Source organism: Plecotus auritus, assembly GCF_963455305.1.
Source record: "Plecotus auritus genome assembly, chromosome: 11".
Classification (NCBI taxonomy): Eukaryota; Metazoa; Chordata; class Mammalia; order Chiroptera; family Vespertilionidae; genus Plecotus; species Plecotus auritus.
Window position 1 is genome coordinate 47097780 of NC_137777.1, and position 26259 is coordinate 47124038.

A 26259-nucleotide genomic window follows, 5' to 3' on the forward strand; every position below is an offset into this window, starting at 1 on the left:
ATATTCCTAGAAGTGGGATTACTGGGTCAAATGGGAGTTCCATTTTTAGTGTTTTGAGGAAACTCCATACTGTTCTCCACAGTGGCTGCACCAGTCTGCATTCCCACCAGCAGTGCACGAGGGTTCCTTTTTCTCCGCATCCTCGCCAGCACTTGTCGTTTGTTGATTTGTTGATGATTGCCATTCTGACAGGTGTGAGATGGTACCGCATTGTTGTTTTGATTTGCATCTCTCGGATAATTAGTGATTTTGAGCATGTTTTCTTATGTCTCTTGGCCTTCCTTCTGTATTCTTTCGAAAACATTCTATTTAGGCCCGTTGCCCATTTTTTTATTGGATAATTTATCTTCCTTTTATTAAGTTGTATAAGTTCCCTGTAGATGTTGGAGATTAAACCTTTATCAGTGATAACATTTACAAATATGTTCTCCCATACAGTGGGGTTTCTTGTTGTTTTGTTGATGGTTTCTTTTGCTGTGAAAAAGCTTTTTATTTTGATGTAGTCCCATTTGTTTATTTTCTCTTTAGTTTCCATTGCCCTAGGAGCGGTATCGGTGAAGAAATTGCTTCGGCATATGTCTGAGATTTCTCTGCCTGTGGATTCCTCTAGTATTTTTATCGTTTCCCATCTTATTTTTAAGTCCTGTACCATTTTGAGTTTATTTTTGTGTATGGTGTAAGTTGGTGGTCTAGTTTCATTTTTTTGCATGTATCTGTCCAATATTCCCAACACCATTTATTGAAGAGACTGTCTTGACTCCATTGTATGTTCATGCCTCCTTTGTCAAATATTAATTGGGCATAGTGGTTTGGGTCGATATCTGGGTTCTCTATTCTATTCCATTGGTCGATATGTCTGTTCTTGTGCCAGTACCAGGCTGTTTTGAGAACAATGGCTTTGTAATACAGCTTGAAATCTGTTATTGAGATCTCACCTATTTTGTTCTTCTTTCTCAGGATTGTTGTGGCTATTCGGGGTCTTTTTTTATTCCAGATGAATTTTTGGAGAGTTCTTTCTAGGTCTGGGAAATATGCCATTGGTATTTTAATGGGGAGTGCATTGAATCTATAGATTGCTTTGGGTAGTATGGACATTTTAATGATGTTGATTCTACCAATCCATGAACATGTATGTTCTCCCATCTGTTTATGTCTTCCTCTATCTCTTTTTTCAGTGTCTGTAGTTTTCCCTGTATAGGTCTTTTACCTCCTTAGTTACGTTTATTCCTAGGTATCTTAATTTTTTTGGTGCGATGGTAAATGGGATTGTTTTTTCAGTCTCTCTTTCTGTAAGTTCACTATTGGTGTATAGAAATGCCATAGATTTCTTAGCTTTAATTTTGTATCCTGCTACATTGCTGAATTCATTTATTAAGTCTGTTAGTTTTTTGATGGAGTCTTTCGGGTTTTGTATGTACAATATCATGTCATCTGCAAATAAGGACAGCTTTACTTCTTCTTTTCCAATTTGGATGCCTTTTATTTCTTCTTCTTGTCTAATTGCAATGGCTAATACTTCCAGTACTATGTCAGACAGGAGTGGTGAGAGTGGGCATCCCTGTCTTGTTCCTGTTCTTAGGAGAAATTATTTTAGTTTTTACCCATTGAATATGATGTTGGCTGTGGGTTTATCATATATGGCTTTTATTATGTTTAGGTATGATCCTTCTAATCCCATCTTGCTGAGAGTTTTTATCAAAAAAGGGTGTTGGATTTTGTCAAATGTTTTTTCTGCATCAATTGATATGACTATGTGATTTTTATCTCTCAATTTGTTTATGTGATGTATCATGTTTATTGATTTGCGGATATTGTACCATTCTTACATCCCTGGGATAAATCCTACTTGGTCATAGTGTATGATCTTTCTGATGTACTGCTGGATCCGATTTGCTAGAATTTTGTTGAGGATTTTGGCATCTATGTTCATGAGGGATATTGGCCTGTAATTCTCTTTCATTGTGTTGTCTTTATCTGGTTTTGGTATTAGGGTGATGCTGGCTTCATAGAATGAGCTTGGAAGTGTTCCTTCCTCTTGAATTTTTTGGAATAGTCTGAGGAGGATAAGTTTTAGTTCTTCCTTGAATGTTTGGTATAACTCCCCTGTGAAGCCGTCTGGCCCCAGGCTTTTGTTTGCTGGAAGCTTTTTGATGACTGCTTCAATTTCTTCCATAGTTATTGGCCTATTGAGGTGTTTAGATTCTTCCTGATTGAGTTTTGGAAGGTTGTATTTTTCTAGGAATATGTCCATTTCCTCCAGGTTGTCCAGTTTGTTGGAATAGAGTTGTTTGTAGTATTTTTTAACAATCCTTTGTATTTCTGTGGGGTCTGTTGTTATTTCTCCTCTTTCATTTCTGATTTTATTTATTTGGGTCCTTTCTCTTTGCTTCTTGGTGAGCCTGGCTAGAGGTTCATCAATCTTGTTTATCCTTTCAAAGAACCAGCTCTTGGTTTTGTTGATCTTTAGTATTGTTTCTTTGGTCTCTATGTCGTTTATCTCCACTCTGATTTTTATTATTTCCTTCCTTCTGCTTACACTGGGCTTTTCTCGTTGCTCTCTTTCTAACTCTTTGAGTTGTAGGGTTAGGTAATTTATTACCATTGTTTTTTGTTTTTTGCAGTAGGCTTGTAGAACTATGAACTTCCCTCTCAAGACTGCTTTCGCTGTGTCCCATAGTTTTTGGATTGTTCTGTTTTCATTGTCATTTGTTGCCATGATGTTTTCTATTTCTTCTTTGATCTCTCTGGTAACCCAGTCATTGTTTAATAGCATGCTGTTTAGTCTCCATGTGTTTGATTTTTTTGGATTGTTTTTATTGTAGTTGATTTCCAGTTTTATGCCACTGTGATCTGAGAAGATGCTTGATATGATTTCTATCTTCTTGAATTTGAAGAGACTTTGCTTGTGACCCAATATATGGTCTATCTTTGAAACTGACCCATGTGCACTTGAGAAGAATGTATATTCTGTGGCTTTGGGGTGAAATGTTCTGAAGATGTCAATTAATTCCATCTGGTCTAGTGAGTCATTTAGGATTGATGTTTCTTTGCTGATGTTTTGTTTAGAGGATTTGTCCAATGGTGATAGTGGGGTATTAAAGTCTCCTACTATGATTGTATTGCTGTCAATCTCTCCCTTGATATCCTCCAGGAGATTTTTTATGTATTTGGGTGCTCCTGTATTGGGTGTGTATATGTTTACCAGAGTTATTTCTTCAGTTGAACTGCTCCCTTTAGTATTATGAAGTGGCCTTCCTTATCTCTTTTTATGTCCTTCACTTTGAGATCTAATTTGTCAGATATAAGTATTGCTACCCCCGCTTTTTTTTTCATTTCCATTCGCCTGAAAAACCTTTTTCCATCTCTTCACCCTCAGTCTGTGTGCGTCTTTTTTTCTGAGGTGGGTTTCTTGTAGACAGCAGATATATGGGTCATGTTTTCTTATCCAATCTGTTATCCTATGTCTTTTGATTGGGGCATTTAATCCATTTACATTTAAAGTTATTATTGAGCCCTGGCCTGTTTGGCTCAGTGGATAGAGCGTCGGCCTGTGGACTGAAGGGTCTTGGGTTCGATTCTGATCAGGGGCATGTGCCTTGGTTGCGGGCACATTCCCAGTAAGGGTTGTGCAGGAGGCAGCTGATTGATGTTTCTCTCTCATCGATGTTTCTAACTCTCTATCCCTCTCCCTTCTTCTCTGTAAAAAATCAATAAAATATATTAAAAAATAAAATAAAGTTATTATTGATAGGTACTTGTTTGTCACCATTTTTATTCTTTACCCCTGTGTTCCTTCTTCACTTCCTATTTCTGTTTTGTTTTGTTTTTTTTATAGCAGACCCTTTAGCATTTCTTGCATTGCTGGTTTGTGGTAATAAACTCCCTTATTCCTTTTTTATCTGTGAAGCTCCTGATTTCACCTTCAATTTTGATTGATAGCCTTGCTGGGTACAGTATTCTTGGATTCAGACCCTTCCTTTGCATGACTTTGTATATTTCATTCCATTCCCTTCTGGCCTGATGTGTTTCTGTTGAGAAATCAGTCGCTAGCCTGATGGGGGATCCTTTGTAGATAACTTTCTGTCTCTCTCTGGCAGCTTTTACTACTCTTACTTTGTCGTTTGTATTTGCCAATTTAATTATAATGTGCCTTGGCATCGATCTTTTGGGGTTCATTTTGCTTGGGACTCTGTGAACTTCTTGGATTTGTGTGGGTTTTTTCTTCCCTATATCAGGAAAGTTTTCTGTCATTATTTCTTCAAAGGTTTTCTATTCCTTGCTCAGATTCCTCTCCTTCTGGAACCCTGATTATGCGGATGTTGTTTTGTTTCGTGTTGTCCCAAAGTTCCCTTAGGCTTTCCTCCTGCTTTTTAATTTTTTTTCTAGAAGCTGCTCTACTTGGGTATTTTTTCCTACCTTGTCTTCTAGCTCACTGATGCGGTCCTCTGCTTCTTCTAGTCTACTCTTGAGGTTTTCTATTGAGTTCTTTACAGCAGCGATGTCATTTTTCATTTCTTCTTGGTTCTTCTTCATTTCCCTCTTGGTTCTTACACATATTGTTGAATTTGTCTTCCATTCTTTTCAGCTACCTTATAACCATTTCTCTGAATTCTTTCTCTGACAGGTTGCTTGCCTCCATTTCATTTACTTCCTTTTCTGGTGATGCCTGCTTTTCTTTCATATGCGGGCTGTTTCTTTGTCTCCCCATGATCTCTCTTCTCTGGTTGTCTGGTTATGTAGTTCTCTCTCTCCTTTCCATGGTGGAGTGTAGAAATCTTCTGAATCTGCGTGCTTGCGCCACTAGGGGACCAATGTTCTCAGGTTCGCAGCTGTTCGGTGGGTGCCATAGTTGTAGATTCCCTGGGCTTTTCAGGCGTCTGATAACATCCACTTTCCCCTTCAAGATGGCACGTTCTCCGCATCCTATCCGGTTGCTCCAGGAGGGAAGCCAGCAGCAGTGGGGGCTGCCTGGTCAGGGGAGCCCCATCCAGCAGTCCCCCACCGTCTCCTGGAGTATAGCTGTTCCTCAACTCACCAACAAACACTCCCCGTGCGACCCTTAGCTGTTCTTTCTATCTGCTCCAGGACAAGGCTCGGGACACGTCTGTCTATTCCGCCGCCATTTTGTCTCTCATAAAAAAATCCTTATGATAATAATGATCATCGTTTCCCTTTGCATAGATTCTCTAGTTACATTACTTATGTATTTTAATCTCAGAAGTGTATTACAAAGCCTCTTTGGAAAACTTCACTGTCCCTGAAGTAGTTTGCAATTATCACAGGAAACTAATTTTTGCCATACCTATTACTGTCAATCAGGTATTGAAGCCAGTGATTTAAATATTTATTTTAGTATTATACAAGTGATAACCTGGTGAGTAAGTCCCTGAAAGTGGATTTCAATGTAAACTAGAAAAACAAACAATACTAAATTACTGAGCCATCTGGGGCCTGCAAAAATAGGTCACTCTCACTTATACTACTAATGAGATACAGGCCTGAGTCACACTAAATAGTGAACATTAGTACAGTAATTTGACTCCAGAATGTGGGTGTTTTGTTTTGTTGGTAGCTCTATTTAAACACAGATATATGTTACTTTAGATATTTATATCAAAGAAATAATAAGACCTACGGGGAAGGTCTTATTTAGGATCTAAAAAGCTACCCAGTTTTCCTATTCTGATCACTCTTAAAAATCTCCTTAGCCCCTTTATGCAAAATATATCATCTCAACACTTTCCTGTAGCAAGGTTAGTCTTTCAGCATTTGAATATCTAAGGTCTGCTCTACTGAGATGAAAAAAATTATTATTAAGATGGCAGTAGGGGGGCTAGTAGCTGTTAATAAAAAGAATCTAAAAGATTGAGTCATGTAAAATTGAAAGAAATACTTGCCACAGAAAGACTTTAATTCAGACAATCTATTCAAGAAACACATTAACTATCTATGTATATGAAAGCCTAATATGCAAATTGCCCCCTTGGGAGTTCAACTGGGAGTTGAATTGCTTGCTATGATGTGCGCTGACCACCAGGGGGCGGTGCGAAGTGAAGGGAGGTCCTGGCCGGCAGCCGGAAGGCCCCAATCGTCCCTGATTCCACGCCAGGCCTAGGGACCCTACCCATGCACAAATTTCATGCACTGGGCCTCTAGTAGCTTATAAATTCATCAAAATGAGGTTTTCATTACAATTATATTTGACTTACATTAACTATTTAAATAATCTAACCAACTCAGATTTTAGTAATTTCAGAAAAGACAGTGTAGTTCTAAATGGCTGAGTGTCTCACATTTATAGATATATATAAATTGGCCAATGTGATTCTTATGTACATATTAGGAAAATGTTGAAATCAGTAAAAAACTAGCATTTTGAAATTATATTTTAGAAGCTATTGCCAGAATACTCTGAAAAGGAATTATCCAATGGGTGTTATCACCTTCAAGTTGTGTGCATGTTAGAGTATCTTCTGTGACTATTTACGAAGCAGGACACCTTCTGCTGTGTGAACCCTGTTAGGTTCACCAACCAGGGGAATGGCTAGACTTTTTGGATATCTCATTTCCATGAATCTGGACATAAAATGAGACTATATAGCAAAAGAAAAAAAAAATTCTTGAATGAACCAATTTTAGATATTCTCTAAGCAAATTTTGTAATCTACACAATGTAAATTATCCTTTTATCCTGATTTTGAAAACAAATATTCTATTTATGTCTACATGTAGTAGGACATGTGACCTACAAAACACACAAACAAAAACAAAAACCTTGTTATCTCTCATATGTATTTTCCTCATATCCAATAATCCAAAAAAAATCGTTACCTTTTTTTAAAGTCTCCTACACAAAGCTAAAATTTATAGATTTTTATTAAAGTTAGAGTCAGTGAAGAGAAGTGGATAGAGCACTTGGGTAGTTTCAAAATAGTTGCATTTAATCATGGTGTTATTTCTGACTTTAGAATCTGAACCCAATACTGGTATCCATTAACAAAAGGTGTCACATAACAGTTAAAAAGTAAATCGGCCATTCCTGAGACTAACTTTTAAACAGCACCCTTACCTTAAAATGACCACAGCAAAGGAAAATTCTTTTTTACCCATTACAATGGAACAAAGACAGAAGGGGCATAAATTCACAGACCCCTTGAACCAAAGGGTCTTGGGGGCTCGATTCTGATCAAGGGCAGGTACCTGAGTTTCAGGTTTTCTACCCCAGTTGGGGTGCCTGCTGGAGGCAACCAATTGATGTGGCTCGCTCACATTGATCTTTCTCTCTCTGTCTCCTCTCCTCCCCCTTCCACTCTCTCTAAAAAAAAAAAAAAAAAAAAAAAAATCAATGGAAAAAATATCCTCCAGTGAGGATTAACCAAAATAATAAATTAAATAAATAAATAAACCACAACATGTTTGCATGGGAATATTGAACAAGGAACTAATCAAATAACATACATGTGATGTGAACTGCTGATACAATTAAAGAACGTAAGAAAATTTTACATACATTTTTCTTTAATATGAATGTTGAAACCAGAACAGAATAACATAGACTCAATAAATATGTGTTTATTATTGTCAATGCTTTACCAAAAGTCATAATGATTAACATACATGATGCTTTAAAATTGAGCTAGAGTCTAATTATCATAAAACATAGTAAAAAAATAGGTTCATTCATTATGTTAATTAAAACTTTACAGCTATGATATGCAAATTTATAGAAAAATTTAGACCACCTAAATTTCTTTATTAGCTCAAAATAGAAGGGGTAAGAGAAAGAACTTACTGCAACAATCATAATTGCATTATCCAAAAAGCCAAACCCTACGAAAGGTATCGCATTGTGGATGAATACTGAAAAACATCAAAAACAGAAAAATATATTTTAAGATTTCTATGATTTTAAAATGACAAAAATAGACCATATGATTAAAGTCTCCTCAATAAGCTTTGGAATTTGCTTGCCATTCCCCATAGCCAAAAGATTCTACTCCTACTATAAGTTTAGATACTTAGTAGAAGCTATACTAAGCAAAAAAAAACAAAATAAAAATCCATAACATATAAAAACAATTGTGTTAGGCTTTTGTGTTTTCTTACACATACAAATTACAAGTATATATAGTTAACAGCAGAACAAATAAGTAAATACATATTATGAATACCATGTTTTTCCTGTTTAATTGATATTGACATCAATCTGTTTCTCTCTTACACCTAAAAACTGATATCATAAAATTGATCTCCACATTAGAAATAATAAATAATTCCCTGAATCAAATTTTAGTGAAGCTATTTGGTCACTTTTACTCACTAAATAATTATTTTAAACAAATGTTAGGAAAATGTGATTATTTCATCTATATTAGACATTTACATTCAGAAATCTTTTTCCTCTTCACAATACTTCAGTATCCCTGAATGCTTTCACAAACTATAAGAAAAACAAAACGCACCATTCTATTTAAATCAAAATGTAACTTGGCCTCCTCCTACCAAAGGCACACCTTACCTCATCTATCTAGAACACGATCTGAATAACCTGAGATGATAGAGGTGTAACTAGTAAGAACTAATACCTATATGTTTTTTATACATTTAGCCTCATATTTCTATTTCTAGATGGTAACATATTTAAGCAATAATAGATATGGTTAACAATATTAGAAATGTCTTAAACTGAGTTTATAAATTTTTTGCTTTGGCATAATACGTAGGATAACTCACTCTGTCTAGAAAAATTTAATGTATTGATTCTTGTACTACCAATAAATGATATAGTTATTTCAAGTCCAAGATACAGGTGCACAATATTCAACAATTATAGAACCGTTACCGTATCTCAGCTGCTCTGGGGTGGGTGGCGCAGCTTCCAATTTTTCTAAAGGGAAAGAAAAGGGGGTGGGGCAAGAATTAGTTACGATAGCATGATCTCTCTTTTTTTTTTTTTTTTTTTTTTTTTTACAATGAGGAAAACACCAACAGATTTACAAAGCTTGGAAAATATCAGAGTTTATTCATAAATTATCTTTCGGTCAATGGACCTAAATTAGCTATACAGAAAATGTTACTTAGTATGGATTAAATACAAGGTTGGAAAACAAAACTGAGCTTTAGTTACAAGCCTGTCATGGAGTCTATAGCCCTGAATAAATCATTTGATTTTTGTTTTTTTGTTTTCTAAGTCCTTGCATCTATGTAACAAGCCTGTATACATTAATTGCAGTTTTCAACATTTCAAAAATAGCCCTGACCCATGTGGCTCAGTTGGTTGAGCGTTGTCCTGTGCACCAAAAGGTTCAATTCTGGTCAGAGCACATGCCCAGGTTGCAGGCTCAATCCAGATAGGGTCCCCAGTAGGGGTGCGTGTGAGAGACAGCAGATTGATGTTTCTCACATCAGTGTTTTCCACTCTCTCTCTCCCTCTCCCTTTCTCTAAAAATCAATAAAAACATTTCTTTTTTATTTCAAAAATATAGCTACCCTTCTTAAGATGGTAACCCTAGGTAACTTATGAAATTTACATGCAAATGAGCATTGATACTGGAAAATAGAATGTTCAGCCCTAGTGGGTTTGGCTCAGTGGATAGAGCATGGACTGTGGACTGAAGGGCCCCGAGTTCGATTCCAGTCAAGGGCACATGCCTGGGTTTCGGGCTCCATCCCCAGTAGGGGGCGTGCAGGAGGCAGCCAATCAATGATTCTCTCTCATCATTGATGTTTCTGTCTCTCTCTACCCTCTCCCTTCCTCCCTGAAATCAATAAAAATAAAAAATATTAAAGAAAAAGAATGTTCAAATAGGCCTAAATATCCTTTAAAAATAGTAAAATAATATTTTTAAAGCAACATATTACAATAATGATTGTGTTCTGTTCTTTAATTAATCTCCCTTGATGATATACTAAATATTTTGAGTTTTGAAACCTATACTACCAGGTAATAAAAAATATCCTACACACAAAAAAAGCAGGGTGTTATTCAACAAGTAACAATATACTATTTATAATATACAGTATGTCATAATAAACACACAAGGTTTTCCCAAGTATATGTCAAACTAAAATCTTCAATGACATCATTAAATCTAAAAATTAACAATAATTACAAAAAAGCAAGCTATCTAATCTCATAATAATAACCATCTCACGCCCAGCTGGTGTGGTTCAGTGTTTGAGTGTCGACCTATGAACCAGGAGGTATGGTTCAATTCCCAGTCAGACTCGATCCCCAGAGGGGGACATGCAGGAGGCAGTCGATCAATGATTCTCTCTCATCATTGATGTTTCTATTTCTCTCTCCCTCTCCCTTCCTCTCTGAAATCAGTAAAAATATATATTAAAAAAAATAATAACCTCACCATTTATATAAGCACAAGAATAGGCTATGGTAAAATGGCAGAGTATTCTACCTTCTTCATCCTCATCCAATCCCACAGAATTAATCGATAACTTATAGAGAAGAACCCACACCATGGATTACTCTGCTCTACGATTTAATACAACCAGATTTTCCAATGAAACACATTACAAACTGGATACACATTTTCTAAAATATTTATTTATAATCTATGACAATGTGAGAACTAAATAAATCTTTGTATATAAGCTGTATAAAAATATATGGTTCATATTTGTGAATGCTATTTTATTTAAAAAGCATATAATACCATCTGGCTTTATAATAAGAAATACACTAAAACCTAGAGTTTAATCAATTATTGTATTATTCAGAAAGTTCTAAGAATTCAACTTTAAGGTATTTTCCCTCTTTTAGAAGGGTTAAGAAATAAAGATATACTAATCGTTGTAGAGTTTTACGTTTGATTAAAATATTTTCTCTATACTTTGACTTGCCCTATTATCTCAAAATTTACCTTTAAGGTATGCAAATAGTTTTCCAAATTTTTAAAAAGGAATGTAGAATACCACTGTAGTCCACAGAGTTTTCTGGTGAAGTAAATAGAACTATTTGCTAGCTGCATTACTCTACCCATCACTCCAGGTCTGACACTGCATGAAGTCCTTGTCAGGTGACTAGAACTTCCTGAAACATCTAAAAATTCATCAAGCAGGACCTTCCCAGTAGCTAAGAGTATGTAGTGTCCTTGCTTTTACTTCTTCAAATTCCCTACATATTGACCAAAATATTTAAAATATTTTACAACTCCTCAGGTTAAGGACCAGGTGAATGTATAAAGTGCAGCAGTAGAAAAAGAAAAGCAAATAATATATATAGTACCCTAGTCTTTCTGACTACACAGAAGGATTAAAAAATTAAAGGTGATGAAAAAATAATCTTTTTAAAGAAATGTAAAGGAGATAGAGCAGAAAGGAAAACCACAGGCACAGAGTTGAATGTAAAATCAAATCACAGATTCTGCCTCCTGCTTCATAAAGAACCAAAGGAATAATAAGAGGAAATATGAAAGAAACATTTCTTAGAAAGTGGAAATTTTATGCAAAATATAAACTTTAGGGAAAGTAGCCATCAAAAATTTTTTAATTATAAATTGATAATTTTGAGGACTTAAACACTGTAAGTTATCTTCTTTACTATATTAACTGAATCAAAACAAAATATATATCAGAAGTAAAAAACATTAGATGTAACAACGGAACTCAATCTTGAAAATAAACCCAAGGTGTCATCAAAATATACAGGTTTTAAAATGCAATGGCTGTTAATATAACCTCCCTGAAAATAGACAATAAACCCTCGAAGCTTTATTTCCCTACATATGTATCTTAACCTTAAGAATGTCCTTCTGATATAGGTAAATTATATACACTTACACTGGAAATGTATTCTAAAGTCAGCAGCAGACTTTACAGTCAGAAAAACCAATTCTTTCCATTATGGTGTGTATTATATACATCATAATCTCTCTATTCTTTTCCTGAATATTTTTAAATAATATGACATTAAGATTGTACTTCACCACACACCATATTTTCCAACTATTTTTACCTAAAAAATTCTAGTCCTATTTCTAACACTGGCTGAATAAGCTTCTATCAGACCAATCCTTCTGCCTAGAACAACTCTAAAGTATAGACTAAAATACAATATAAACAAATAACCAACCGAAAGCATTGAAAAATGACCAAAAATAGGTTGATTCTGGAAAGGAATCAACACTTAGGATTCTGGAGGCATGGTATTAAGTGAGTTGCCTGTTTGTTGCAGCTTTTGGCCTAAGGGCATGCCTCAGTTCACAACATGTAGGACAACTAAATGCTAATATGTTCACACTTTCTGGTCTGAAGAAGCAGTGAACAGGGAACAAAGTAACCAAAGCCACCGAAAAGTAAGAGGGGAATCCTGGAAAAAACAGAGTCAGAATGGAGGAGTCCTGAATTCTATATACATTCAGTTCAGATATATGGCTGATCTATGAGCCACACACATGTGGCAGGGAAAACCCCAAAAAACCCTAGCTAAGGGTAAAAAATAACTAAAGATTTAAGCTGCAGCCCAAGAGCTTGTACCTTAAGCCTAACCATTAATGACCTGCTACAACAAATGTTAAAAATCTATATTTTAAAGAATAAAACAGAATCCAGAGTCTCTGTAACATAATAATCACAGCAATGACTAGGGTACAATTCAAAATTACTTCACGAAGAAACAGGAAAATATGACTCAGTCTCAGGAAAAACAATAGATGGAGACCAATCAAAAGTAACTCAAGTATTAAAGTAGCAGATGAAATTATACTCAAAATTATACGGAAGGCGTAATAGACGTAGTAAATACCAAAGCAACTTCACCCTGAATGACATAAAAGGAACAGTTTAATGCACACACTAGTCCTTTAATTACAAAAAAAAAAACACAAATACTCCTTAAGTGCCCAATTATCTACTTTCTGACCTTTTGACCACCTAATCATATCTGTTCCAGGCCCCACCCTACCATTTTCCCAATAAAGTACAGGTGTAGAATTGGCCACATAAATCACAATTTGGCCTAATTAAGAGATTTATAAAAAAGACAGAGATGAAACTACCATGTTTAAGAAACAATTTGGGGGCTATATTTCTGAACATTATAAATAACTGCTTAGACTTTTAATAGAACCAAAAGTTCCAATGGATAAGGTAAAATTTATAATACATAACATTAAAAAATACAAACTTGAAGTACAAATCATGCTGTATGCAAAGCAATTTAAGCAAATCATATTAAATGCCAAAAAAAAGACATGCACCAAAAGAGGTTTATGAAGCTACACAGCAGTATTTTAAAATAAGTTAATATGGCTAAGAAATACAAAAACTGAGATTCAAAATTGAAAACTGAAAATACTCTTTAGAAATAGCAAGGAAATTAACTTTTTAACGGTAAATTTCAATTAACAGGTTTTGTCTTTTAAAATTAAGACTATAATTATAAAAGGATTTTAAAATTATTTAAAAAAATATATATGCTTTAGCTAAGCCCCCCCACCCCATCCCCCAAAAAAGAATTTGAGTGTGATTTTGTAATTTTACTTAGTATTTAAAAGTTTCATGCACATTATGGAGTAAAGAAATTTCTATGTAGATCACATAATACTGCCATCTCTTTAACCGTCTGGGGTACATATCATGCGACCTGGGTCTTCACTGCAACCTAGACTGCAATCCAGTTTACTTAAGGGCAATGAACCAGTTCCTGGGCTGAGGCAGACCCCTGGTGTAACAGCTGAGAGAACAGGAGTTGCCCAGTAGTAATGATTTGGTGATAATGCCCAATGAATCATCATCTTTACTAACCTCATTAATACACTCACCTGTTAATTGTTTACCTCTGGCTTAAGAAATAGTAAATACTAGGGGTATAATAATTTATTTCTCTTATAGCTGTCACTCCATAAAGTTTTTAAAGATAATCAAATATAGCCCTAGCTGCTTTGGCTCAGTGGATAGATCATCAGCCTGTGGACTAAAGGGTCCCAGGTTCGATTCCGGCCAAGGGCACATGCTGGGGTTGCGGGCTCCATCCCCCCAGTAGGGGGCGTACAGGAGGCAGCCAATCAATGATTCTCTCTCATCATTGATGTTTCCATCTCTCCATCCCTCTCCCTTCCTCTCTGAAATCAATAAAAATATATTAAAAAATAGAAAGATAATCAAACTAATCAATAAAAAAAACTATTGATTAGTGGTTGCTTTTACATGTCTAACTTGTGTACTTGGGGTAATTATATACAGTACTTAATATACAGAGGCTATATTCCTTCCCTTCCTTCATGCCAAAGGAAGACAAAAAGAATGACTACTATGTACAATGATATTCCTTTTTAAAAAGACTGAGATATTAAAACAGTACAACTTTTAAAAAAACAGATCTTGTAACTTATTAGGTATAGAGATAGCACTATAATAAGTTTAGAAAATCATTTAGTTATGGATTTTGTATTATATTACAGATGTAAAACTTAAAGTGAGTTAGGACAAATTAATAATTCGTCTTGGAATATCATAAGTGGTAGATATATCTGTGGGTATAATTACATGGAGCCCCAGAAGATATTCATTTAAAAATAAAATTGCTTTGCCCTATCCGGTTTGGCTAAGTGGATAGAGCATTGGCCTGCGGACCAAAGGATCCCGGGTTCAATTCCAGTCAAGGGCATGTACCTTGGTTGCAGGCTCCTCCCCGGCCCAGGCCCTGGTCTGGGCTCATGCAGGAGGCAACTAATTGATGTGTTTCTCTCACATTGATCTTTCCCTCTGTCTTTCCGTCTCTCTTCCACTCTCCTCAGGCGAGGATTAACAAAAATAAATAAATAAATAAATAAATAAATAAATAAATAAATAAATAAATAAATAAATAAATAAATAAATTGGTTTATACTAGGAATGAGCAGAGATTTTTCAGTCAATACATTACCTCTTCCCCTTTGAATCATTCCCCAAATGAAAATATTTTATACAATGTGAGCAGTAAAAGGATTCTTAAAACCCACCCACCAGTGGTTCTCAACATGGGTTGGTTCGTCATCACCAGCCTACAAGATGCTCAGAAATGCAGGGATATTTTGGATGTGATAATGACTGGGAAATACTACTGGCATTAGGAATTCTAAACATCCTATAATGCACAAGAAAGTCCTTTATAATGAGGAATTATCCAGCCCAAATGCCAGCAGTATGCCCACTGAGAAATACCGACTTAACTCCCCACTTTGAAGATGCAGCCACTTAAGGCCAGAGATGTTAAGTGACTTACTCAAAGATACATAGCCAAGTCCAAAACCTATATTCTTACTCTCTTCTTCTATTTTCCTTTCAGAAGTAAACTTTCAACAAAAATATAGAAGAACCAACAATCAATTGTATATGAATATGTGAAACACTGTCAGTATGTAAAACAGTTTATTGTATTAAATCATTGATTTAACCTGCATGTCTTTTCCCATACAAACAACTGTAAGCCTACTTTTACCCACCCCCTATAAAACCTAAGTAAACTAAGTTGTATGTACCCTTTATCCTTTTAAAATTTCAATTGGTCCACAAAATATTTGATTCCTTTTTATATACTGTGTTATACTTCTTAGGCAATGTATCTATATTAAATAGTAATAAAAAATAAAATAGGAACAGATATTTATTTTTATATCTTCCTCCCTCCCCCATCTCTCTCTCTCTCTCTCTCTCTCTCTCTCTCTCTCTCTCTCTCTCACACACACACACACACACACACACACTCAATACAATTCTCCCAGTACCACCACCACTACAGAATGCAACATAAATTAGATATCAAGCTGTATGGAGACTGAATCTTTAAAAAAATGTTCATGAATGGCCTTAAAGTGAAATTATATAAGGCTTTCAAATTATTCAAGAATGTATTTTTAAAATATATTTTCATGAAGTTTAGTTACTTAAATACAGTTTTTCTTTACAATATTCTGAAGGTTTCCCTGTGTGGTCCTTTTTCCCTACTCATTCATCTTTGTTGCTCGTTATGTGTCCCTTGCCGGGGTTACTGCAACAATTTTTAAAATACACTATTTGAATATAATTAAATATAAGTGATTTTGTCTTTTGTTAAGGTCATAAGTTTAATCCTTCAGTTAATTAAACATGCAATTATTATTTTATCATAGCCACAAAATCTAGGATTAGATAATAAAAAATATTTTGTAGGTAGTCCAAAACAATGATGCAAAAAAAAATTGTCATTATAACTAAAGCATGCTATTTCAAACCAGCAAGAAGGCAAGAAGTTCTGTTAAGGAGATGCTTTGCTATCTGCAGTAAACATCTAGTGAACAATCAATACTGTTAAGATGGTACTATACCAAAACTACCGGGGGTCTCTGCTGATGATACCTTCTTCGCGGTCTTCACAATGGCTACCTCAGGTTTGGGATATCTGCATGCTAAAAATATTTAAAAATCAAAATGTATTCAAGTAATTAAGTAAATAAAATGTATAAATAAGAAGGGTATGTGAAATTTTGAAGTGAAGCATGCTTGAATATAGGCAGTTCTCACTTTGCACAGTCGTGTGGGACCATTAAAATGACAGTGCAAGCTGAAACTGCAAAATCTTAATAAGCAATGGAGAAAATTACAATTGTTCTGTGATCTTTAAAAAAATTTTTCACCAAACATTGAAATTTATCTCACAAGGAAAAAAAAGTTTGGAATTATGTAGGGTGGCGAATGTTAACTAGATTTATTGTAGTGATCATTTTGCAATATATACAAATATCTTGTACATCTGAAACTAATACAGTGGATGTCAATTATAACACAATAAAAAATTTAAAAACTCGTCTACTGACAATTATAAAGGAAAATTTGGGAATAATAAAACTAAAGTTTATTTAGTATGCCATGATTTAAAATATTAGAAACACTGAATTGAAGTGTTTTATCATCTCTTTGTAGAGAAGATGATCCAAGGCCGCTTGAACAGTGCTAGCACTCCTCATGTCTCTCACGATGTGGAGCCCGCGTCTTCTCTCTGCCTCGGGGAGTGGCCACACTCCTTTGTGAGTTTGGGTTAGCAGCTGACCTAGACTCTCGATTCCAATAATTACAGGTTGTTGTTGTTCCTTGTAATTAAGCCCCTATCCCAGTGGTCGGCAAACTCATTAGTCAACAGAGCGGCAAACCGCATGTGGCTCGCGAGCCGCAGTTTGCCGACCACTGGGTTAGCGTATACATTTTATCCTTTGTATTCTCAATGTCGTAAAATATCTCTGAGAGCTCCGTTAGTGTGAGGTTTGAACCAGCGTCACTTCTCTGGAACATCTGCATCCTTTTCACCACAAGCTCCTCACTTACGTCCATAACAAGTGCGCCTTCTCCAGGCTCCTCCCGCTGCGTGTCTGCAGTGTCTCAAATGGCAGCAGTTCAACAGCAGTGACAACACCCCCTGGTCTTGGAGGACCGCCTCAGCTGAAGATGCCCCCGCACCCGCAGCCCTGCCCCCTGCCCCCTGCCCCCTGCCCAGGGCAGTCCACACCCAAGAGCTCAGTTTCACAGAGGTAGAGAGACTTCTCACCCAACTCAGGACAACACTGAGGGGTCATCCTATCTCTAGAAGCCTCCACAGGGTCCGCTGAGGCTTCCATTGACACTGTATTCCCCAATAAATGTCCTATGCTAATCTGTCTCAGAGACTGCTTCCCAAGGACCTTAACCTGTGACAGGGATGATACCGCTTCATGTCAGCAACATATTCTCAAGTGATTTGGGGGGGGGGGGGGTAGGAAGTGGAGGGGGAGCTTACTGTACTATACTTAAACCTTTTCTATAAATGTGAGATTGTTTCAAAGCGTAAGAAATAATGTGAAGGGGGAAAAGCACAATTACACTAAAAAGTTCTCATTGTATACCTATAAAATCAGTATTAACAATTCACATTTTTTTCTAATGTCTTTAAGAAGGCCCTTTGAGAAGAAGAAAGAAAAAAAGCTAGGATGATGTCTTTTAAACCATTAAGATCTTTCTCACACACAAACATAAAATTCTGCCAGCTCACCAAATGTGCCACATCTCACATTATCACTCTCACATCTGTTTGCCTGTTCCCTTTCACAACTCAAGCGTGCCTACGTTTTCCTATGTGACCTCGCCTCTTTCCCACCTTAAAACAAAAAGCAAAACCACCTGCTAGAACCTTGCTACTCAGGGTAGGATCCCTGGAGCTGCAACACTGAAATCCCTGGAAACTTGTTAGAAATGCAGACTCTCAGGCCCTTTCTCACACGTACTGAAACAGAATCTGTATTTCAATAGGATTCCCAGGTGATTTTCTGTGTAAATAAATTCTGTGAAGCAAGGTTCTAGTTTCCACTGCGGGATGTAGAAAGCTTCAGAAAGCACTGTCACTGCCCTTACAGAGAAACAAAGTCAAACTAAGTTCAAATTCATCACTTATTTCGAACCAAACCCCTGAGAGAGCTGAAGCACAGCGCAAACAACTTGGCCTAAATGAAGAGAGAGGCAGGCACCTGCGAGGACAGAGGGGACAGGGGTCGTCAGCACTTGCTTACTTGGGATCCATGCAACCAGGCACCTTAAGAAGGGTGCCCCTGGAGTAGTAAGGGCGCAGGTGAAGGCAGAGTGCGGGCTGGGGGGACAGTGGGAAGGCACTGGCGTACAGATGAATTGGGGGAGTCTGCACTTCTTGCAGATTCTTTCACCAGAAATCCCACTAGACACAGAAAGCTTTAAGAGAAAGAATCTTGAGAAAGTGTCCAATTTGGTGCAGACCTTCAGGAGTGGAAAAGCAGTCGTGAGGAAGGGACATGAAATTCTACCTGGATCCTTTTTTCAATCTCTCCTATGAGTCAAAGGCTTTAGTATGTGAGAAGGGCAAAAATATTGTCGGGGAAGGTGACCAATCATCCAGTTTGCCAGGGACTAGCTCAGTTTTAGCACTGAAAATCCTATAGCCCAGGAAAAAAATGTATCCCTAGCTCTTGGGTATTTTAACTTGAAAAAGGAAGTTCAAATCATCTTCTTGATTTCATAAGCTTCTTACCAAAGAAAATAAAAAGATCTTACCTGCTAAATGGCCTGCATATTTTTACAAAATGCTGCTAAAAAGGGGTGTGATTTGCTTGCCTGTGATATTTTATTTTTCTCTGATGAACTAGAATTCTACACAGGACTGTCTGTAAAAAAAAATGAGTATACTAGTAATAAGTAGTTAAAATAAGTTTAGACTTCTGACCAATGAGTAAAGGAATAATCTCAGTAATACTCAAGCTATAGTAGTACTATACAAAGTTCCCTTTAAACCAGCCGTGGGCATACTACGGCCCGCGGGCCGGATCCGGCTCCTTGGGCTGTTCTATCCGGCCCGCGGAGCCGAAAGAGCGGAGGGTTCTCTTGCTCTCCCCTCCGCTCCTTCACCAGCAGCAGTGTTAACATGGCAACGTCGGGAACCGGCCACAGCTCTTTCTTCTGAGTGGGCGGATTTATATCCACCCATTCAGTAGAAGGAACAACCTCTCAATCTTCCAGAGGCTCCTTGTAATGCATGCGGACGTGTCCCCCAACATCACCCTGGGAATGCGTAGACACGTTATCGTGGTGATGTAGGGAGACACGCCTCTGGAGAGCACAGTATCAGAGCATTAGCTAAAAAGGAGACCAACAACACTGTTCCCACTGAAGTTGATGTTTTAAAGACCAAAAACCTTTCAACCCAGTCTACATTGCCATCTACATCTACGTCCCGGGCATAATTTGGAAGTTGCACTAAAGAAAATGTTTAATTTACTGTTTACACATTTTGTTCTTTTCTATTTGTTTTAGTTTTAAATTATTTTATTATATTTAAGTTTAATTTGAAAGGCTTTTGTACCTTTCCTTTGTTAGGCAATTTTATTTTGCCTTTGCCATCTTCAATATAAGGTATGTTATTGTGCTATGATTCCTCCATTTTTTGAAGTTTCAAATTATAATAATTAGTGTTTACATTCTTCTTGTTAAAATGTTTGAAATGAATAAAACTATTGAAATAAAAAAAAAAAAGACCGTACCCTTTTATGTAATGATGTTTACTTTGAATTTATATTAGTTCACACAAACACTCCATCCGTGCTTTTGTTCCAGCCCTCCGGTCCAGTTTAAGAACCCATTGTGGCCCTCGAGTCAAAAAGTTTGCCCACCCCTGCTTTAAACTTTAAGAGCTGAATCCTTCTTTATTGATACTCCCTCCTCAGCTGACTACAATCTGGGTCTTCCCAAATAGTTCTTATAAAACTACTTCTGCCAGCCCCCCCGGCATGGCTCAGTGGTTGAGCGTGGACCTATGAACCAACAGGTCAGGGTTCGATTCCCAGTCAGGGTACATGCCAGGGTTTGCAGGCTCGATCCCCAATGTGGGACATGCAGGAGGCAGCTGGTCAATGACCCTTATCGTTATGTTTCTATCTCTCTCTCCCTCTCCATCCTTCTCTGAAATCAATAAAAATATGTTTTTAAAAAACTACTTTTGACAAAAACAACAGTCTCTTTTGTGTTAAATCCTATGCACCCTCTTCCGACACCTCTGCCCCCAAGCCTTTCCCTTACTTGACTTAGTCAAAGCATCAGATCAACCCACTGTCTTTCTCACTTAGCTTCTGGAATACACATTCTTGTATTTTTCCTGTCTTTGTGGATACTCCTCCTCAGTGTCCTTCTAGTTCTGATTCTTCCTCCTCTTCCCTTCCAATACACATTGGTGTTTTTGAGTTCTCTCATGGATCTTCTTTTCCATCTATACACAATTGTTGACACCCATACTCACATTTTCAGCCTAAACTTCCCTATGTGTTTAGATTTGTAATATAAATACAACACACACACACACACACACACACACACACACACACACACACCCTAATTACTTGACATCTCCATTCACATTCACACAGGTATCTTAAACTTGACATGTCCAAACTTAAGACTTTAACTTCCATCCCCCTGAAACCTATTTGCCCCCAGACTTCTCCCTCACAATTATTAGGACCATCTTTTACTCAATCACTAGTCAGAACCCTAAGTCCTCACTTTCTATTTTCTTTCCCTTAATTACCTGCCCCTTTCTGCTCATCAGCAAGTTCCATCAGTTGACTCTCAAATAAATATCTTTTTTTAATTTTTTTTTATTGATTTCAGAGAGGAAGGGAGAGGCAGAGAGGGATAGAAACATCAGTGATGACAGGGAATCATTGATCAGCTGCCTCCTGCACGTCCCACACTGGGGATCGAGCCTGCAACCCGGGCAAGTGCCCTGACCAGGAATCAAACCATGACCTTCTGGTTCATAGGTCGATGCTCAACCACTGAGCCATGCTGGCCAGGCTCAAATAAATATCTTGAATCCACTTCCTTTTCTTCATCTCCGTGGCCACTTAGTCTAAACTACCATCACCCCTAGCCTAGACTACTGTAACAGCTTCCTAAGTGGTCTCCTAGCTTATGCATTTGCAACCTTCAGTTAGTCCATTAGCAGCCACAGTGCTCTTTACATCCCATTATTTCACTCTAGGGCTTAACCTTCAAACGGCTTTCCTAAAGTTTACCTACAGACGCCCTGACTAATCTGGCTTCTGCCTACCTGCCTGTCTCATTCCACGCTCCACTTTGTTCATTAAATTCCACCCATAAATGCTTTCTGTCAATTCCTATGCTTTGCCAAGTCCCTTCTTATCTCAGTGTCTTGGTATTTGCTTTTCCTCCTCAGAATGCTCTCCTCCAGCTCTCTGAATGACTGTTTCATCAAACCTTACTTTTCAGTTTAAATATTACCTACTCAAAAAGGCCTTTGAAGATCGCCTTATCTAAATAAGTGTCATTCTGTTTATTCTAACAGCACAGATTATATACAATGATTTAATTTATTTGCTATATTACTCATATCTTTCCTCTCTTAAAAAATGTAAGTCTCATGAGGGTATTGTGCCAAGTTAATTAATTCTATTATATGGTAGGGAGAGTAACAAATTTGGAAAGCTTTCCAATGTATAGTATGTTAGATATTTTTTATAAAACTCACTCAAAAATCTAAAGAAAAATTAGAGTAAAGGTTAGAAACATCTGACAGTTATGCATCACAAATACTAGTTTTCTGACTTTTCCAAATTCCTCAATTTATAAACCTTTTTGCACACTGATTTTACTTTGATTTTGCTTATGCAAATGCCATATTTGCTTTTGTATTGAATGTTAAAAGATAGACTAAGATATGTAACTTTTATTGAGCATTTGAGGTGTAACCTTTTTCCCCGAACATGCATAAAAAAACCCAGGAATGAATATCCAGAAGAGGGTAATAATTAGAACACAGGTTTTAGAGTCAAACAAAGCTAAGTTAAAAACTCCACTCTGCCACACAGGTTGCAGGATCTTGGGCAAACTCCTGTTGGCCTCAGTTTCTTAATCTATAGAATAGAGATCATTCCTTCTCTCTCCATGAGAAGTAAATAAAATAAGTACATGAAAACTCACTTAGTTCAGCATGTTTGACACATAGCAAATACTTAATAATTGCTAAGTAATTGTAGTGAAGATGGTGTTAGCAGCAGCAAGAGTGGTAGCTGCAGAAGGTCTTCTATAAAATATAAGAACCATTTTACAATAGAAATTCAGAAGTAGTTTTGTGAAATACTAGGCTGTTTTTCAAAGTACGAATGTTTTAAACCATACAGTGTACTAAGTAATCTACCCTAAAACTCAGAAAGAAAACAGAAAATCTAAACTAATCCAAATAAGAAAACCACTCTAGTATAAATTTCCCTTGAAACTTTAAGATCCAAAAATAGTAATATCTCAGTTAATCAGGTGCTTAAAACAATGATACTTTAAACAGCCAAAATCCAGATATTAGCCGAAACCGGTGTGGCTCAGTGGATAAAGCGTCGGCCTGGGGACTGAAGGGTCCCGGGTTCGATTCCGGTCAAGGGCATGTACCTTGGTTGCGGGCACGTCCCCAGTAGGAGGTGTGCAGGAGGCAGCTGATCGATGTTTCTCTCTCATCGATGTTTCTAACTCTCTATCCCTCTCCCTTCCTCTCTGTAAAAAATCAATAAAATATATTTAAAAAAAAAAAAAATCCAGATATTAGCAAAAGTACTCACAAGATCTTCAATGTGAGATCTGAGCGTCAAAGATCAATAATGTGATAGAAGCAATTGGCTAGCTGGAAAGACAAACAAGGGTAGTGGTCTATGACCTTGAAACGTATTTCAGGATTAAACCCTATTGAGAAGCCTAGGGGGATCAAAAACAAAATGAGAATGAAAGAAAAAGAAAAGAAAGAAAACACACATGGAAGAGTAACAAAGAGCAGACATTAAAAATAATAAAAAAGATGCCAAGAAGCAAACCTCCTAACACAGCAGGGAAGAGTTTACCACAACCACAAGGGATGAATGAGAATAGCGTAGAATAGTCTGCAGGCGCTGAGGGATGGGGGAGGGTTACTATAAGTCCAGCACATTTCACTACCACTATATGACAGAGTCTAAAAAGCCTGCCAACTGGAATGGCATGTGGTGTGATGACTAGTAGTATATCTACAAATAGAAGTAGCCCCCCAAAATATTACTGTAGTAAAATACAGTATATAAAGACTCTGACATCTAGCAGAAGCTAAACTGTGCTCATTATCCTTTCATTAAGGCAGAGAAAAATGCAGTACTATGTTCAAATATGCTTCCAACAAAAGCCATCGAAGTAAATGCTTAAGAGCTTCAGAGGAATGACATCTCGTTACCTGCAAAGTCCTTTAGAAGATCTCTCATTTACCAGAAGATCTGAGGTAACTAAGTTACTACATTTTAACATCGAACTTCTTGTTTCTAATGTGGTTGTTTTCATTAACTTAAAGCGGACATAAACCTATGAGTCAAGCACAAGGGAAGAGTCCTATAAACCCAAATACTAATTAATTCAACTGACTTGAGAAAAATGCTAATAAATTTTTCACTCAGGGATTGGTCTTTATTTGTTCCAGTTAGCTTTACACGGACGTGCCAAAGAAAACCAGTCAAAAGTGTGGTTATGCAAACTCATCACTATTTTTAGAAAAACTGAAACTATTAATGGTTCAATATCAGATCATCCCCAACATTTAAAAACACCCATTATCTTTAGTTGCAACTGACCTTCTGGATGCCCCTGTAAGTAGCAGACTTTATATTATTTCAATTTTCCTATCCACAAATTTGTTTATAAAAACTTGCTTGTCATGATTGCTTAAGTTAGCAATAAGTGACTACTGAGATGAACAACACCAAATTAATTACTAGTGAATCAAACACTCTAGCAGTGTTCAACTTACCTGAAGCCATATTTTCTAAGTATCTAATATTTAGAATTTAGTCAAGAACTTAGAAATTAAGAGACATCGCAATCAAGGAAAACAGTTATCGCAAAGCTCATTTATTTGATAGAGAGGTGAGGCGTTTGATAGAGAGGTAAGGAGTTACTCTTCTGACCTTATCCAGAGACAAATAAATGTAAAATAAAGCAATGAGCTAGAAGCAAAGAGAACACACTGATAACAGCAAGTATCCATGTATGATAGAAGAGAAGGAGAGATAAGGCAGAGGATGGAAGCAGCAGCAGCTTACAGCATTTCATATAAAGCAATGGCTCTTGACCAGGACAATTTTGCTACCCTCCTCCTCTTCCCCCCACCCACACCTTCTCCATGGAACATTGGGCAATGTTTGGAAACATTTTTGGTTTCCAGAATTGGGGTGAGGTGGGTACAAGGATGCTCTGTCATCTAGTGGGTAGAGGACAGGGACACTGCTAAAAATCCTCTGTGGAAGACAGCCCCCACAACAAGGAAGTATCCAGCCCAAAATGTCAATAGTGCCAATGTGGAGAAATCCTGATTTGGAGGAAGGAGTCCCACGTAGCTCAATATATAAAAGAAATCACTGCACTAGCACTCAGCATAAGAAGTAATGTTCAAATTTCTTAAAATAAACAAAACCCAATATGTTAATGGTATGTATTAATAGAGAAAGATGTAATACAAGATTTCCAACAGAAATTTATTCTTTTTTTTTTAAATGCACGGATAGAAAGTAATAAATTGCTATTAAGCATGGCCATCTACATGGAATACCTCTTCCTAATTTCCCTTCCCTTGAATCCAGACTGGTCTTAGTGACTTGCTCAACCAGCAGCAGTGATATTCTGGGACTTCCAAAGCTAGGTCATAACAAGTCGGGTGGATGGTTGAATAATGTCCATACCCAATCCTCCAACTTTTGAATATGTTACCTTGTATGGCAAAGGAGATTTTGCAGATGTGATTAAATTAGGATTTTGAGAGAAGGAGATTATCCAGGGCCTAAATGTGATCTCGGGGGGGGGGCGGGGTCACTATAATGGGGAGGCAAGAGAAGGTCAATGAAGGAGATGACATAACAATCAAAAACAGAGATCAGAGTGATGTGGACAGGAACCAAGGAATGGCTAAAGCTGGAAGAGACAAGGAAGAGCTTCTCCTATGGAGCCTCCAGGACAGAAGCTTGCTGATGCTTTTATTAGCCCCTTAAGTCTCATTTTGGACTTCAAACCTCCAGAATGCTAAAATACATTTGTATTATTTTAAACCACTAAATTTGTGGTAATCTGTTATAGCAGCAATATGAAACCAATACAAAGTCTTAAAGTTTCTATCTAGCTTTTGTGGAACATTTTCTCTGGGACCGTGGTCTATCACCAGCTATTACAGCATGCTGAGATTGATATGCTGGTGAGGGCACATGCACCTACTCTGGCCAACCGCTGCAGCGGAGCCCAGCCTTCAGCCATCTCCACCAATGTGCCAGAGGTGAGCAGAACCATCTTGGACTCTGTAATCAGCCCATCTTCCAGCTGAAGTCTACAGAGTGACCTCTATAGATACCACATGAACCAGGTGAATTATCCAGCTGAGCCCTGATTATATTCCTGATCCACAAAAATCAAAAGATATAATAGAATGGTTGTTGTTTTAAATCACATGTAACTCTGGACACCAAGTTATATGTACCACTAAGTGATGATTAAAGACTGTTAAATAGCATATATCCATTTTATAATGGAAAAAAATCTTATTTGTGTTATCTGTTCTTTACGGGCAGTAATCCCTAGTAATAGGGGCCACTCCAACATGCCCAATAACTCCAAAGTATTCAGAATTAAGGTTGTTGGAATATGCTGATATGTTAGGTTCTTTCCATATTAGTAAAATAATTGATTGTGGATAAGCTTTGTTTTAACTTATCTAGGCCCAAGATA

At 37.0% G+C, this 26259-nt stretch overlaps 1 protein-coding gene across 2 annotated transcripts in view; it reads right to left on the reverse strand.

The window, feature by feature from the left end:
* Positions 1 to 26259, reverse strand: part of TMEM65 (transmembrane protein 65) — a 43202-nt gene that overhangs the window by 11183 nt on the left and 5760 nt on the right. Inside the window, exons 2-4 of one of the 2 annotated variants that reach the window (XM_080646873.1) lie at positions 16305 to 16385; positions 8843 to 8887; positions 7793 to 7860 (exon numbers count right to left, since the gene is read on the reverse strand). In XM_080646873.1, the coding sequence (XP_080502999.1) occupies positions 7793 to 7860; positions 8843 to 8887; positions 16305 to 16385 (194 nt within the window). The remainder of the gene's footprint in view (positions 1 to 7792; positions 7861 to 8842; positions 8888 to 16304; positions 16386 to 26259) is intronic. The other variant, XM_080646874.1, reaches the window with a different exon arrangement.